The sequence below is a fragment of the Arvicanthis niloticus genome, chromosome 8 (genome assembly GCF_011762505.2).
Source record: "Arvicanthis niloticus isolate mArvNil1 chromosome 8, mArvNil1.pat.X, whole genome shotgun sequence".
Lineage (NCBI taxonomy): Eukaryota > Metazoa > Chordata > Mammalia > Rodentia > Muridae > Arvicanthis > Arvicanthis niloticus.
The window spans coordinates 13,752,069-13,765,502 of record NC_047665.1 but is presented as its reverse complement, the minus strand read 5'-3'; the positions used below and the strand labels follow the sequence as shown (position 1 = coordinate 13,765,502).

The following is a 13,434-nucleotide window of genomic DNA, read 5'->3' as shown; positions in this document are numbered from 1 at the left end:
GTAGCATAGCATGGCTAACAGTTTTACAGTAAGAGTAAGTATACACCCCAGTACTTAAAGTAAAAGCTAGGCATGACTGCTGAAATCAACGTTCAGGAGGCAGAGGCAGGTGCAAAGAGTTCAGAGCCATTCACAACTACATAGCAAATTTAAGGCCAGCCTGAGTTTGAGGCTCTATCTCAGAACTAGAAAAAAAAAGGTATGGTTAGAACATACACTGATTGCATAGTTGTTTATGGTCACCGTTAACCCCTGTGAGTCATGCGTATTCTCACGTGCTGTGCCTTTCTTCTTGCTGCACAGATTTGTTTGCATCCTATCATCAGAAACATAAATAAATAAAGCATTATGTCACATTACCCCCATTGTCAGTAGTCAAAAGAAAAACTTCAGCTCCCATATAACCTTATAGGACCACCACTGTGCATGTGGTCTCTCACTCACCAAAGTACTGTAGCATGACACATAAATGTGATCTTGTCAGACTGGCATTTAAACTGTTAAGTTCTTCACAGTGAATAGAGGTGCCAACTTTTCTGTTTATCAGTATTGACCACCTGACCATCCCATCCCGATGCGGGAAAGGACCACTGCGTCGAGTCTCTGAGGTGTTTGACTGCTGGTTCGAGAGTGGAAGTATGCCCTATGCCCAGGTTCATTATCCGTTCGAGAGCAAGCGCGAGTTTGAGGATGCCTTTCCTGCAGACTTCATTGCTGAAGGCATCGATCAAACCAGAGGATGGTATGTTACTCACAGATGTGTGCCCCGTCTTTCTTTGGGTGTTTCTGTTTGTTTTGCTTTACCAAACATGAGTTTCAAGTCTAGCCTTTTATGTGTTCACATTCTGAAAACAACTCAGGTATGCAGAGAGGTTTTGGTATTAGTTTCACATAGCCAGTGCTCTGTTTGAAGCTGTGCCGTCATGCTCACTAGACTACGGTCTCTCACCTTTTCATGCGCAGGCTTTGTGGCCCGAAGCTCACTCAGTGCATTCTTGCTGATGGTGCCGCAGGGATGAACGTAAAGAACCACTGCTGTGGCCTTCCGAGCTGCCTGTTAGAATCTATTAGAGGGTCCTCCAGGAACACATTTCTCAGGGTTTTGTTGTTGTTTAATGTTTTTTTTTAAATGCATGTATATGCAGAATGGAAGTATTCCTGGTTCCGAGTGCTTTTTGTCTTTGTTACCCCATGGTCTGTCCATGGGATCCCACGGGATCTCACAGGAAACATGACACCTCTCAGTGGCAGCTCTGGTGGTAAAATTTTGTTTTGCCAAACAGACTCTTAACTTTGAGTGATCTGTCATGGGCATGATGCTTCTGTATCTGTCACTTTACATGATTATCAAGATACATAATACAAGCTTGGCCAGGTAGCCCAGTAAGTAGATGCACTTACCACCAAGTCTGATAGCCTGAGTTAGAACTTCAGGACCCACATGGAAGAAGGAGAAACTCAATGCTCACATGTTGTCCTCTGACCTCCACATGCACCATGAGAAAAAAATATTAAAGATGTGTAATGAATCAAAGCTGAGAGTCCAGTCTACTGGATAAATATACATTTTCCTGTGCTTAGATTACTTTTCTACCTTTATTGAATTATTCTGGCTTTTTTGTTTTTGTCCCCACCCCCCAGGTTTTACACCCTGCTTGTGCTAGCCACCGCCCTCTTTGGACAACCACCTTTCAAAAATGTGATTGTGAACGGCCTCATCTTGGCAAGGCAGGTACACCCGCCCCTCTCTGTAGTGATGACTTCACGCCCCTGCACTCTATTCTGTCCCTGAAATGTCTTCAAAACAACCATGTTCTGACTGGCCCTCACCACATTTTCTCTGTGAAGAGAGGAACTTAGCACCACCAACCTTGATCTCCACAGACCCTTGCCTTCTAATCTCAAGCTGGTCTTTGCTGTTGATAGGGTCTCTCCATGCAGCCCCGGCTGCCCTTAGAACTTAATCTTGTAGACTAAGCTAGTCTTGAACTCAGAAAACCCCACCAGTTTTCCAGCCCTGCATACCTGTCACAGACTTCTTACACTCTCTTTAGTTCAGCTTTGTTTTGTTTTGTTTTCCTGGGGCAGAGCTGCCTCTGCAGGCTTACCTTCCTCCCGTCTTAGCCTTCCAAGTGCTGAGGTGTGCACTGTGGTTCCATGTTCTGCCCGGGCCTCCCTGTGGAGTCCTCTGCCAATGCAGAGGGGCAGCTCACATGAAGCAAGAAGGAAGCCTGGCTCAACACTCCACGTAGCTGGTGTGCTTCAAACGTCTAGAGTCTGACAGCGGGCAGTTTGTTTTAGACATATTTAAAGTACCATTTTGGAAGAAAGTTTTCTGGTTACAGCCACCTCTAAAGCTTAAAGGTGGTGGCTGATTGTAAACTGTTTTGCAAAGTACATGTGACCTCTACCAGGAAGAGTGGATTTATAGCTTAAGGGCGTAGGATCTGGCAGTTATTGTCTGGGTCTTACTGATAGCTTAGAGGTCACCAGGCTATCTGTAAGACATCTCCCCTAAGGGTAGGTTCTCTTTATTGTGAAACAAAGATAAAGGTCTAGGAAGAAGAGTCTGGGATAAACATAATAGTCTGAAGAATTCAGGTGTGGTCTGGCCCTACACACACACACACACACACACACACACACACACACACACACTGCACAGATCACCAGGCTAGTAACTGCATCTACTCCCAGCCTGGGAGGGAAAGGTGTATGCATTCTTCCCTTGAAGACACCACACCGAATACTCTGTGCTTAGCATTCTTGGTTTTCCTAGCATTTATCTGTCTGCTGAGACCTTAAAGTACAGGAGAGGGAGGGTACAGGCATTTGTGCACGCTACACTCCTGTTTTTGATACACGTACCCTGTCCATCTCTGCATGGCTCCATGTGTCTTAAGTAGGAAGACTCCATTGTAGGCCAGGCCTCCTGCAGACAGAGCAAGACACACACCAGACAGTGTAGTGGCTTCCAGTGATGTCACTAGCAGCAGTTAAGTTGTGTTAAGGTGTGTTGGTGGTCTTTTCTCATTATGTTTCACTTCTGACACGGATTTTTAATGTCTTCTTTGTAATATGTGAGGAAACTCTGGATTTCAGAGATCCTGTGACTTCCAGGAGCAGAGACACCAGACTCCTCCCAGCGGCTTTGTCTCCTATGGAGAATTATTTCTTAGTTGTATTAGTGTCTTAGAATTCCTTTGCTGCACTAACTCTGTTCAGTCAGTAAAAATAATAATACTCCATGTGTTCCTGGGACCTGTCTGCTGTGGCAGTCTTCTTCCTGCCCAGCCACAGAAGAGCATGTTCTTTGTGACAAAGCTGTCACTGTTTAGTTGCTACCAGCTTCTGATTTGCACAAGGAACAGTTCTTACTGTTATGCTCTGGGATGCCAAGCTACTGGGCTGTGAGAAAACGCCATGACCGAAAACAGCTTGAGGGAAGACTTCATTTCTTCTTAGAACTCTCGGGTCGTACTCCATGGTCACAGTCTCTCTGAGGGGAGTCACGGCAGAAACTGCTCCTGCCAACCTTGGAACTCCCCTAAAGACGTAGCTATACAATGGTATTAAAAGACTACATGGTTTAGTGGTGTCAGCACTTTTCCTGCAAGCCTGGCTGCTTGACTGACTTGGATCCCTGGAAGAAGAGAGCTGCCTCCACAAAGCTGTCTGATCTCTGCTTGAGTGCCATGACCCCATGCCTCCCATACACACACACACACACACACACACACACACATACACACACATACACACACATACACACACACACACCAAGCACATGTGCATACACAGTCACAAAAACAACTTGAATATAAAAGACCCAACAAATAGAAACAAACCACCCTGCCATCGTGACTTTGCCCAGCATGTATTTGACCCCTTTTCATTTGCGTTTGTGTGTTTGTGTTAGGTCTACATCTGTATATAAGATCAACCATATTTACTTACTTGGTATCTACTTTTCGTTTTACAAGTGATGGCCAAAAAATGAGCAAGCGGAAAAAGAACTACCCAGATCCAGTTTCTATCATCAATAAGTATGGGGCCGACGCCCTCAGGTATGAAGCAGCCATTGCTGTATCTCATGTAATCGTCCTCAGAGTGCTGAGTAATTATGCTTTAACTGTTGGGTCTCTATATGGGGAGTTGGGCTTTTATAGTTGGTGATTTTTCAAATCTAGAAATCTTCAAGGACTAGAAACTGTCCCAGATGCCAGGGCCATCCATGACCTCCTGGGTGGGTGCATATTTGCATATTGTCTCTACCTCAGCTCCTTTCTAGGTTCCTCATCTTGTTGGGATTAGGATTCTTCTTCTTCTTCTTCTTCTTCTTCTTCTTCTTCTTCTTCTTCTTCTTCTTCTTCTTCTCTCTCTCTCTCTCTCTCTCTCTCTCTCTCTCTCTCTCCAGAACAAATAAACTAAACACAAGGTTTTAGAGACGTTTTAGCTCCTGAAATCCATCCTATTTAGGTCGCAAAGGCCTAGAGAAGTTTGTTCAGTTTCTCCCTGTCATAGGTGAAACCCACACCTTGGCCCGTGCTGTGCACCTTCACACTGTGGCCCGGAAACAGAGAGGCTGGCCCTCCACTCATTCATCTGTCTGTTTGGGCTGGGCCATTCTCCGCAGTGAGGGTGCACCTCCAGAGTGTAGCAGATCTCCTCATGAACCTGTGTGCACCTGTGGTGGGGGTGCCAGTGTTTAAGCACTGTTCTCTGCAGAGGAAAGCAGAGGTTGACCTGACTTTCTTCATCTTTAGTAAAAGGAAAAAGACTCAGGTGATCTGAAGAGGAATTGGGATGCTGGCCTCCTCAGAGTAGCAATATTTGGTTTACTGTCTGTCTAACTTTTCTGCTTCTACCAGGTTATATCTGATCAATTCTCCTGTGGTAAGAGCAGAAAACCTGCGCTTCAAGGAGGAAGGTGTGCGCGATGTCCTCAAGGATGTGCTGCTCCCGTGGTACAACGCTTACCGCTTCTTCATCCAGAACGTCTTCAGGCTCCACAAGGTATGGACAGCATTGGTCTGTGTGTGCTGAGCCATGAGGTGGGCCTGTGTGGGACCTGGAGGCCACTTTCTTGTGCTGTCTGCTGTTGTTGGATAACCCAGAGCCATGAGGAAGCCTTACATGATGATGCAGAAGGTGTCCAGTTCTCTGTAGGAATGGCATCCTCTGTGTAAAGAGGACTGTGATAGTTTGGTCAGCCAGTTCTTTGTCTCAGAGATTTCCTGTTGAATGTAATTCTTCTCTATTCAAGGAACTGGCAAGGTGTAGAATTACAGACCATATAAGAGTCAGCTACTGACAGAGTTTTTAATCTGACAAAGGGCAGGGACAGACCCTGGGGTTGTGCTGTAGGCTTGAGTGTGGTCAGGGAAGACTTGTATGAGGAAGCACTGGGCTGAGAATAGAGGGGGCAGTACCTCTGACCGAGTTGCTAGGATTAAGAATAGTAGTTGGGATATATGTGAACCCGTGCCTTCGAGTGGTCTTCCCATCATCCCCTGCGAGGCCCTTGGTCTGCAGCCACGTCTTCCAACCCAGACTGACTACTCTCAGTGCCCTGCATCTTTGTCACTAGCACAAGTTACTGTACTGCCTGTGTGTCTGTGGTGGAGCCAGTTGTGCTCAGCTTCTTACTCCAGCACCTACCAGTAAAACCACTGCAAACTTACTGCTCGGGGACCCTGGAGCAGCCCGGGACAGTGGTTTGTTCACTTGCTTCTCCTGCTTTTGGATTCAACTTAGCTCTTCCTTCTGCTGAGAACAAAACAGAAGTAGTGTTCACATAGGACTTCCGGGTACACGGTTCCCTGGAAATTTAGAAGGCGGGCATCTTTCTCTGGATTTCAGCATTCCTCTCTTTGTAGTTATGCCAGCTTTCTTGTCTGTGGGGCCACGCACAGGGATAGCATTCCAGAAGCTCGAGTGCTCGGCAGACCTCACAAGGCGTGAGGTGTGGAACTCACGCCTGACCACAGAGAGGCCCATCTGTACAGAGCAGGGCTGACCCACCATGAGGGACTCAAACCCAGGCAGATGGTCCTCACCATTGCTCTACCAACGTGCTGCTGCCTGAGAAGCACAGCTGGCAGGAAGTTCAGTTTGCAGACAGGAGCAGGTGAGATGCCTTCAGGATCATGCAGGGCTCTTAAAAAGCAAAAGGAGATATAAAGGGTTCCAGGTAAATCATACAGCTTAGCCTGGGAGCTGTTTCCTGGTGCTTGTTTCAGTTTGTGAAGGATCATCTGGTTCTAGAAGGTTTTACTGCCTCCTTCCATAGGTTTACAGTAATCCCACCCTAAGGTCTTGTCTTTCTACTTCATTGAGGATTTGATGGTGCTCATCCTGAGTGTTGCTGTTGCTACCAGGGTCTGGGATAGTTTTGTCTTTCATCATTTCCTTCCGTTTTACTGGTGGAGAGCATTTGGTAGGCCTGGAGGGGTGACTTAGCAGGCAAGAGTGGGTTCCCAGCACCCATATCACATGACTCACATCCGTTGCTCCAAGGATCCAGTGTCCTCTCCTGACACACACACACATTTACTATAAAAAATTAAAGTTATTTTTCTCTAGTATTAGTTCACACTTTGTGCATGCGAGCATCTCACTGAGCGTCTGTCTGCAGGAAGAAGGAGTGGAGTTCCTGTACAATGAGCACATGGTCCGAGAAAGCCCTAACATCACTGACCGGTGGATTCTGTCCTTCATGCAGTCGCTCATTGGGTTCTTTGAGACCGAAATGGCAGGTGAGTCTTCCCATGCTGTCTTCCCAGGGCTGAGGACTGGTTATTCTCTTTATAATTGTTCTTTTGGTATTTTAAATGGTTTTCTCTTATTAACATAGAGGAAGTTTTGAGAGTTGATACAGAAGTACAGAGTGGTGGTTTTAGAAGTTGTAGAAAGGAGTTTGTTTCAAGGCTGTGGATAATGTCTGTCCAGGGAGCACACACCCACTCTTGTGCAGGGGACTGTCTGAGGATCCTACATCTTCCAGCTCTAGCTGCCATGACTTCCCATGAAGCTGAGTCTAGATATCATATACCTAGGACAGATCCCAGTCTGCCTAGGAACTAGATAGCTCAGTGTCTGTGTGAGGGTCATGGAGACTCATCACACACCGAGGATAACTCCTGCCCCAGGTAAGTCCCGGCTTTGTTCACCTGCATACCCACAGAATCGCCATCAGCAAGATCATGAGAAAATGGGTTTACAGGGTGGCGTGGGGCTGGCAGTTCCTATAGCTCTCTCAGGAAAAGCTGCTGCCCCAGAGCTTTGTCGTCTCTATATGTGAGGGTCACTTACTCTGCAGGAGGTGAAAACCAAACACAGGAATCTCAGGCTTCCCTGAAAGGAAAGTGTGGGGAGCTCTAGACATGATGTGAACTGGCTTTTCCTCTTCAACAGAAAAAGCCCCAGTTGCTGAAACCACCTATGTACAGTGTTGGGCCAGCTAGTGACTGTGGGCCTGAGTTCCGTTTTCTGTGAATCGCAGTAAGAGCAGCTCTGCTCTCAGCATCTTCTCCCAATGCAACAGTGGGGCTGTCAGCAGTCTGGGTGGATCCTTTTCAGTGGGGGCTGAGCTGTGCATCTGTGCTGTGCTTCGGAAGATGCTGAACAGCGGCCTGTGTCACCCAGTAGAAAGTGGTGTCAGCACTCTGTATTTATACCAGGAGAATATCTCCTCAGACTTTGCCAGGTATCTTCTTCTGGGCAAAATGAAGCATCTAAGGCTTGCTTTCTCCTACTTTCTAGTTGAGGTGGGAGGCAGCACAGTGGTGTGGAACTGGGTTCTGTCCCAGGTTTCTGTGCACTCCATGGAAGGTAGTTAATGTTGAATAGGGATTCATTTTTTTCACCTGTGTGGGTTTGCTTGTAGCTCATTGTCATTTTTGGGTGCTGCTAAACACCTTGGTTGTCATGTCATGTCATGTATTCGTGATATATGAGCCATCTGATTGGTTGATTCTGAGTCTCATTGTTCCATTAGGGAGTGGAGCACCCTTGAATGAAGGCCTGGCCTGGGCTTCCTGACTAATATCTTGCTTTTTAGCTTACAGGCTCTACACTGTGGTACCTCGCCTGGTCAAGTTTGTAGATATTCTGACCAACTGGTATGTCCGAATGAACAGGAGAAGATTAAAGGTAAGAACTGGTAGGAATTGTGAAAAGTCTGTAGTTCAGGTCAATGGTTAGGGTTAGGGAGAAGTGTAAGCTGTGATGGCGCGTGCCTTTAAATCCAGCACTCAGAGGCAGAAGCAGGGGATCTCTCAGTTTGAGGCCCAGATTCCAGGAAAGCCAGGGCTACACAGAGAATCTCTGTCTCAAAAATGAGAGAGAGGGAGAGAGAGAGGGAGAATGTGTGTGTGTGTGTGTGTGAGAGAGAGAGAGAGAGAGAGAGAGAGAGAGAGAGAGAGAGAGAGAGAATATGAGATGAGAGAGAGAGAGAGAGAGAGAGAGAGAGAGAGAGAATATGAGATGAGAAAGGTCCAAAGGGAAGCAGCATTGCCTTGCCAATGTTGTTTTGAAGATGTCTTCTGTTTACAGTACATTAGCTGTAGTGCAATGTGGCAGAATGAGACTTAGGAGATCTAAGACATTCTGCATATTTCGAAAATGTACTGTGGACAAGTTAGCAGGGGTGAAGTGTCCAGGCTGGTGCAGTGCTAAACTGAGCAGACCTCATAGAATCCCACAAATACCATCAAGTGTGGCTATACTCCTTAAAAGAAACTATTGTGTGTGACTTTTCCCTAAAGGCATGAACAGACGTCGCCTCACCCTAGATAATGTGTTAACCAATGACAGCCAAAGAATTGCCCCCGTCTAAGTCTAGCTGTATGAACCAGTGAGGTTATTGGGGTTCCGTCCAGGAGACTGGGTGAGGAGTGATAGGAGCAAAGATAACCACACTACACCATCAACAAAAAGCCCACCCTGGAGTCGTGACAACTCAGGAAGGCAGCATTCTTAAGCTCCACCATGCTTGGAGGCTGCTTGGCTGAGCCGAATGACCCCACAGCCATTGATCTACTTATAAAACCATGGGAAGGGACTTCTGAGAGTTAGGGGTTTGCTTTACTCCCATACTTTTCAGCCTTGTTTTTGGTGAGGGTGTTTCAGTTCGGAGGAAGGAGATACACAGCAGCACACTGCTTTGTTTCTGTCTCCACCCAAAGCAGCAGTGACAGGTGTTTGCTGTGGTCAGAGTTCTTCCTAGCTGTTGGGGTTTTAGCGTGAGCTTGGCATGAGCACTGGTCTCCAGACGAGCTGGCATATACAGAGTGTATAGTGAGATAAGACAGTGACAGATTCCTCACTGCAGAAAGTTTTTCCCTGCCAAGAATCAGTAAATTTATTTTTAAAAGAACACAGTATATACACTTTTTTTTTTAAGGCAAAATCTTACCTAACTCTTTTTGTTATATTGGAATCTATCTACCCCCATACTTTCAAGCCTGGCCCGTCCTTGGCTGGCATTCACCTGATCTCCAGTAGAGATGGTCAGGGGTACAGCAGACTGCTATCCCATGCACTCACTGCCCTTTGTGGCCCCAGGGCTGATGGCTGTGGCCGTTTCTCCTCACCCTGCCTCTTTCTATGTATGTAGTACATGGTCCCTGCTTGCTGCCCCTTTTATAAACGTCTGTTTTGATGACATACTTTTATTCTCTAGGGTGAGAATGGGATGGAAGACTGTGTTATGGCTCTGGAGACACTCTTCAGTGTCCTGCTTTCTCTGTGCAGACTGATGGTGAGATGCTCAACCCCTTTCCAAAACCGAGCTACATACAGTAACCGTGGGGGGCTTCGGCCCCTCCTCCTCCATCTGCTCTCTGTAAAGCAGCATCTATCGCTGGCCCCTTTCAGAAGTTGTAATAGCTTATGTGCCTCGTTCTAAGTACTTACTGAGGTATACACAGTGCTTATTCTAAGTACTATGTATACTAGTACTAAGGAATACTAGGTGCTTATTCTAAGTACCAACTGATATATATATATCAGTATATATATAATGATATATATATATATATATAATGATATATATATATCATTGCACTATATATATATATATATACATATATATATGTATCACATATATATACCTTGTATGTATATATACATACAAGGTGCTGTTCAGCATTTAGACAGGATCTGCTCTTTGAGAGATAAGATACAAATCTTGATAATGTGAAGAACTCAGTAAATGTGAGTAAGAAGAGATTCCTAAACTCATACTTAAATGATCAAGCATATCCTAACTTAGTGCTGATAGAAAAATGTGTGATTGTTTGGCATGGATTTCTATTAGACTTAATTAAATGGCGTACAAGTGGGAAGTCTGCTTTTCTGTCTTATTCTGGCGCCCCAGTATCGTGTTCTATACTATACAACAAGCCTTCTGTGAGCCTGAAACAGTCACAGGGGAATTTGCTCTTAGACAAGATCTTGGTAGTGTCCACACCTAACTCCTGCACCTGCATCCCACGATGCAAGTGGGGTTTTTCTGCTTTGCAGATACGATTTCTAGGCTTTAATCTCTGTGCATATCGACTTAACTGATACATTTGATTTAACTGGTACTTGTTCTGGGGCTCCTGGTTTGGTTTGGTTTTGGAGAGCAAGACATTTTGAGTCCTGCGATGTAGCCCTACTATCGTACCTCATAGATATGAAGTCATTTCTCTTTGAAAAGGGACGTCTAATAACCAGCCTATGCCTGTATATTGCTATACTGTTCTCTAAAAATGACTAGTTTTCATTTCTCAGTCTAAGTGAGATCAACTGATGATGGGTACATCTGAATGATACTCTCTCCTCCGTTCTGCTGCAGGCTCCTTACACACCCTTTCTTACTGAACTGATGTACCAGAATCTAAAGCTGCTGATTGACCCTGCTTCTGTCCGGGACAAGGACACACTCAGCATCCACTACCTCATGTTGCCTCGTGTTCGGTAGGGATCAAATACAGAAGTGTCACCCAGGCCATGGGAAAGGGAAGTACGTGTAGGGTCCCAGGGTCTGCAGAAACAGATGGGGAGAGGACTCATTTCCCTTCCCTACCTCCTGAACCCCTCATTTCACCTAGGCTGATGCAGCTCCTCCAGCTGCAGGGGCCTTCAGTAGTGGAGGGGTGTAGCATCCTCCTTAGGAATTGTAGTTGGGTGAGGTGTGGGCACAACCTTCAGGTAACCCTGGGTAACCCTGGGAGCACTGTGTGTGGCCCTTGAGGTGGGAGTCCTTTCTCAGTTATCGCTGGAGACCTAGCCTCATCCTCTTCCTCACTTAAGTGTAACTGTGTCAGGTTTTCACCTTGTAAAAGTAATGATCTTCCATATTCCTGTGTTTATCCTTTAGAGAGGAGCTGATTGACAAGAAAACTGAGAATGCCGTGTCTAGGATGCAGTCCGTGATTGAGCTTGGGAGAGTAGTACGAGACCGGAAAACCATTCCAATAAAGGTGTGAAATTGTATTCAGATATCCAATTGACCCAGACAGAGATTCTAATTAATTAGACTTTCCAGCAGTGGCATAATTCTTTGTGCTTTTCTGCGGTAAGGTATGAATGACTTGGCATTAGTTTAGCTAAATATTCAAGTAGACTTTAGCTAGAGAGTTTGCACTGTGGAGGAATTGACCCTTAGTTCATTTCTCCTCCTTCCCTCTAGTATCCTTTGAAGGAAATTGTGGTCATCCACCAAGACCCAGAAGCTCTTGAGGATATCAAGTCCTTGGAGAAGTATATCATTGAGGTAAGGTCAATGCCCAGCCTAGTCAGAAGGGTTTTTTTTCTAGAATATTACTCTTTTGTAAATTGCTACATGCATAACCATCCGTGAAATTGTATGTGATCATCTACTTCTCTTCCTCAGAGTACATTTTTGTAATTAACAAGAAAGCTTTGCTTCTTCAAATGATGAACGATAGCCATTTGCTGTTTGTGAATGCACTAGGTGTAGTATTGTCTGATAAAAAAGTGGGCCAGTGCACACCCTTCCTGTCTCTTGTCCAGGGTTTTATTTGTTCTCTGAGGAAGGTTTCCGGGATTTCACACATTTATGCATATATATAATTACATATGTAACCTTTGAGGGGTGTCGGGGGCAGGGCTTTACTTTGTAACTTAGGCTAGTCTTGGACTAAGTTTTCCTCTCGGCCTTCTGTGTACTGGGATCAAAGCAAATATCACTACCCCCAGTCCTATAAAAATCTTTATTGTGTGTGCATAGTATTTATTTTCTGTGTTTCATAATTTGTTTAAATATTTTATTTGAGAAATTTTGGATTCTTATCACAAAGATGAGTGTATCTACACATCAGTGTGTGGATGTTGTGTGCCTGAGTATTTGTGTGCATGCGCGTGCGTGTGCTTCTGTGTGTGTCTATTTGTGTGCATGCGCGTGCGTGTGCTTCTGTGTGTGTCTGTGTGTCTGTGTCTATGTCTATGTGCGTGTGTGCATTGGATGTATTTCAAGAGTAGGATTTGGTTTCAGAAGGATAGTGCACAGTGTTGGTAGCTGGGCAATGCATTAAATTCACAGGATGCTTATTCTCCTGTATTTTAAAAGATTAGAAGCCTGAAACTAAAGGAGTTGGCCTCACTTACAATTTGTCCAAACCAGGAAGAGAAAGACTTCTGGTTTCTTCTCTTTTCTGTAGCTAAGCTATAGTTTTAGAATAAGAGTAACACAGAGCCGTTTAAGTTGTCAGAACTCTGAGCATCTCCCATCTGTCAAGTTCAGGGGAAAGCACTCTTTACAGTCCATTGTCTCAGTAGTCTGGCAGGGGCAAGAGTCAGGGCAGGAGTGAAGGCAGGTGTCTCTAATGACCCCTTATAGCGTCACTGATTCTCTGTATTTTATAATATCTTTAAAACAAGCATGTTTTAAATTTTAAAATTTATTACTGTTTCAAAAACAGTTTTTAGTTATCCATAGGTAATATTTTAAATATTTAAAATTTTAGAAAATTTTAATTTCTGTATTTTTGTTTGCTTGTTTTTGAAATAGGTTTTTTGTTTGTGTAGCCCTGACTGTCCTGGAACTTATTCTGTAGACCAGGCTAGCCTTGAACTCACAGAGATCCACCAGTCTCTGCCTCCCTAACCCTAACCCGGAGTGCTGGGATTAAAGGTGAGAGCCACCACCTCCTGGCCTGTATTTGATTTTTAACTACCTGAGAATTTTAGACAAACATTAGAAGCCAAAAACTGAGATTATATTTCCTAATTTAGTACCTTGTAAACACACACATTTATTATCTATTCATATCTCCTTCCTTGTATATGGGTGTGATTTTTGAGACACTGTCTTCCTGTATACCACAGGCTTGCTTTGTTGCCTGTAGCCCAGGCCAGAGTGGTCCTCCTGTCTCAGCCTCCCACATGCTGACATTGTGTACATTATCACATCTGGCCTTTATC

The 13,434-nt window shown here is 45.0% G+C and overlaps 1 protein-coding gene and 1 non-coding gene across 3 annotated transcripts in view; both read left to right on the top strand.

Annotated features, from left to right (window-relative positions):
• The window catches only part of Iars1 (isoleucyl-tRNA synthetase 1), a 46,317-nt gene that overhangs the window by 20,238 nt on the left and 12,645 nt on the right, over positions 1–13,434 (top strand). For both annotated transcript variants that reach the window (XM_034509817.2, XM_034509816.1), the window contains exons 16-25: positions 548–742; positions 1,642–1,728; positions 3,984–4,067; positions 4,872–5,016; positions 6,638–6,758; positions 8,063–8,154; positions 9,686–9,763; positions 10,844–10,965; positions 11,369–11,471; positions 11,681–11,764. In XM_034509817.2, the coding sequence (XP_034365708.1) occupies positions 548–742; positions 1,642–1,728; positions 3,984–4,067; positions 4,872–5,016; positions 6,638–6,758; positions 8,063–8,154; positions 9,686–9,763; positions 10,844–10,965; positions 11,369–11,471; positions 11,681–11,764 (1,111 nt within the window). The remainder of the gene's footprint in view (positions 1–547; positions 743–1,641; positions 1,729–3,983; positions 4,068–4,871; positions 5,017–6,637; positions 6,759–8,062; positions 8,155–9,685; positions 9,764–10,843; positions 10,966–11,368; positions 11,472–11,680; positions 11,765–13,434) is intronic.
• LOC117714420 (small nucleolar RNA SNORA24) lies at positions 3,244–3,373 on the top strand. Its single transcript, XR_004607507.1, has one exon. It is a non-coding gene; the product is annotated as a small nucleolar RNA SNORA24 (small nucleolar RNA).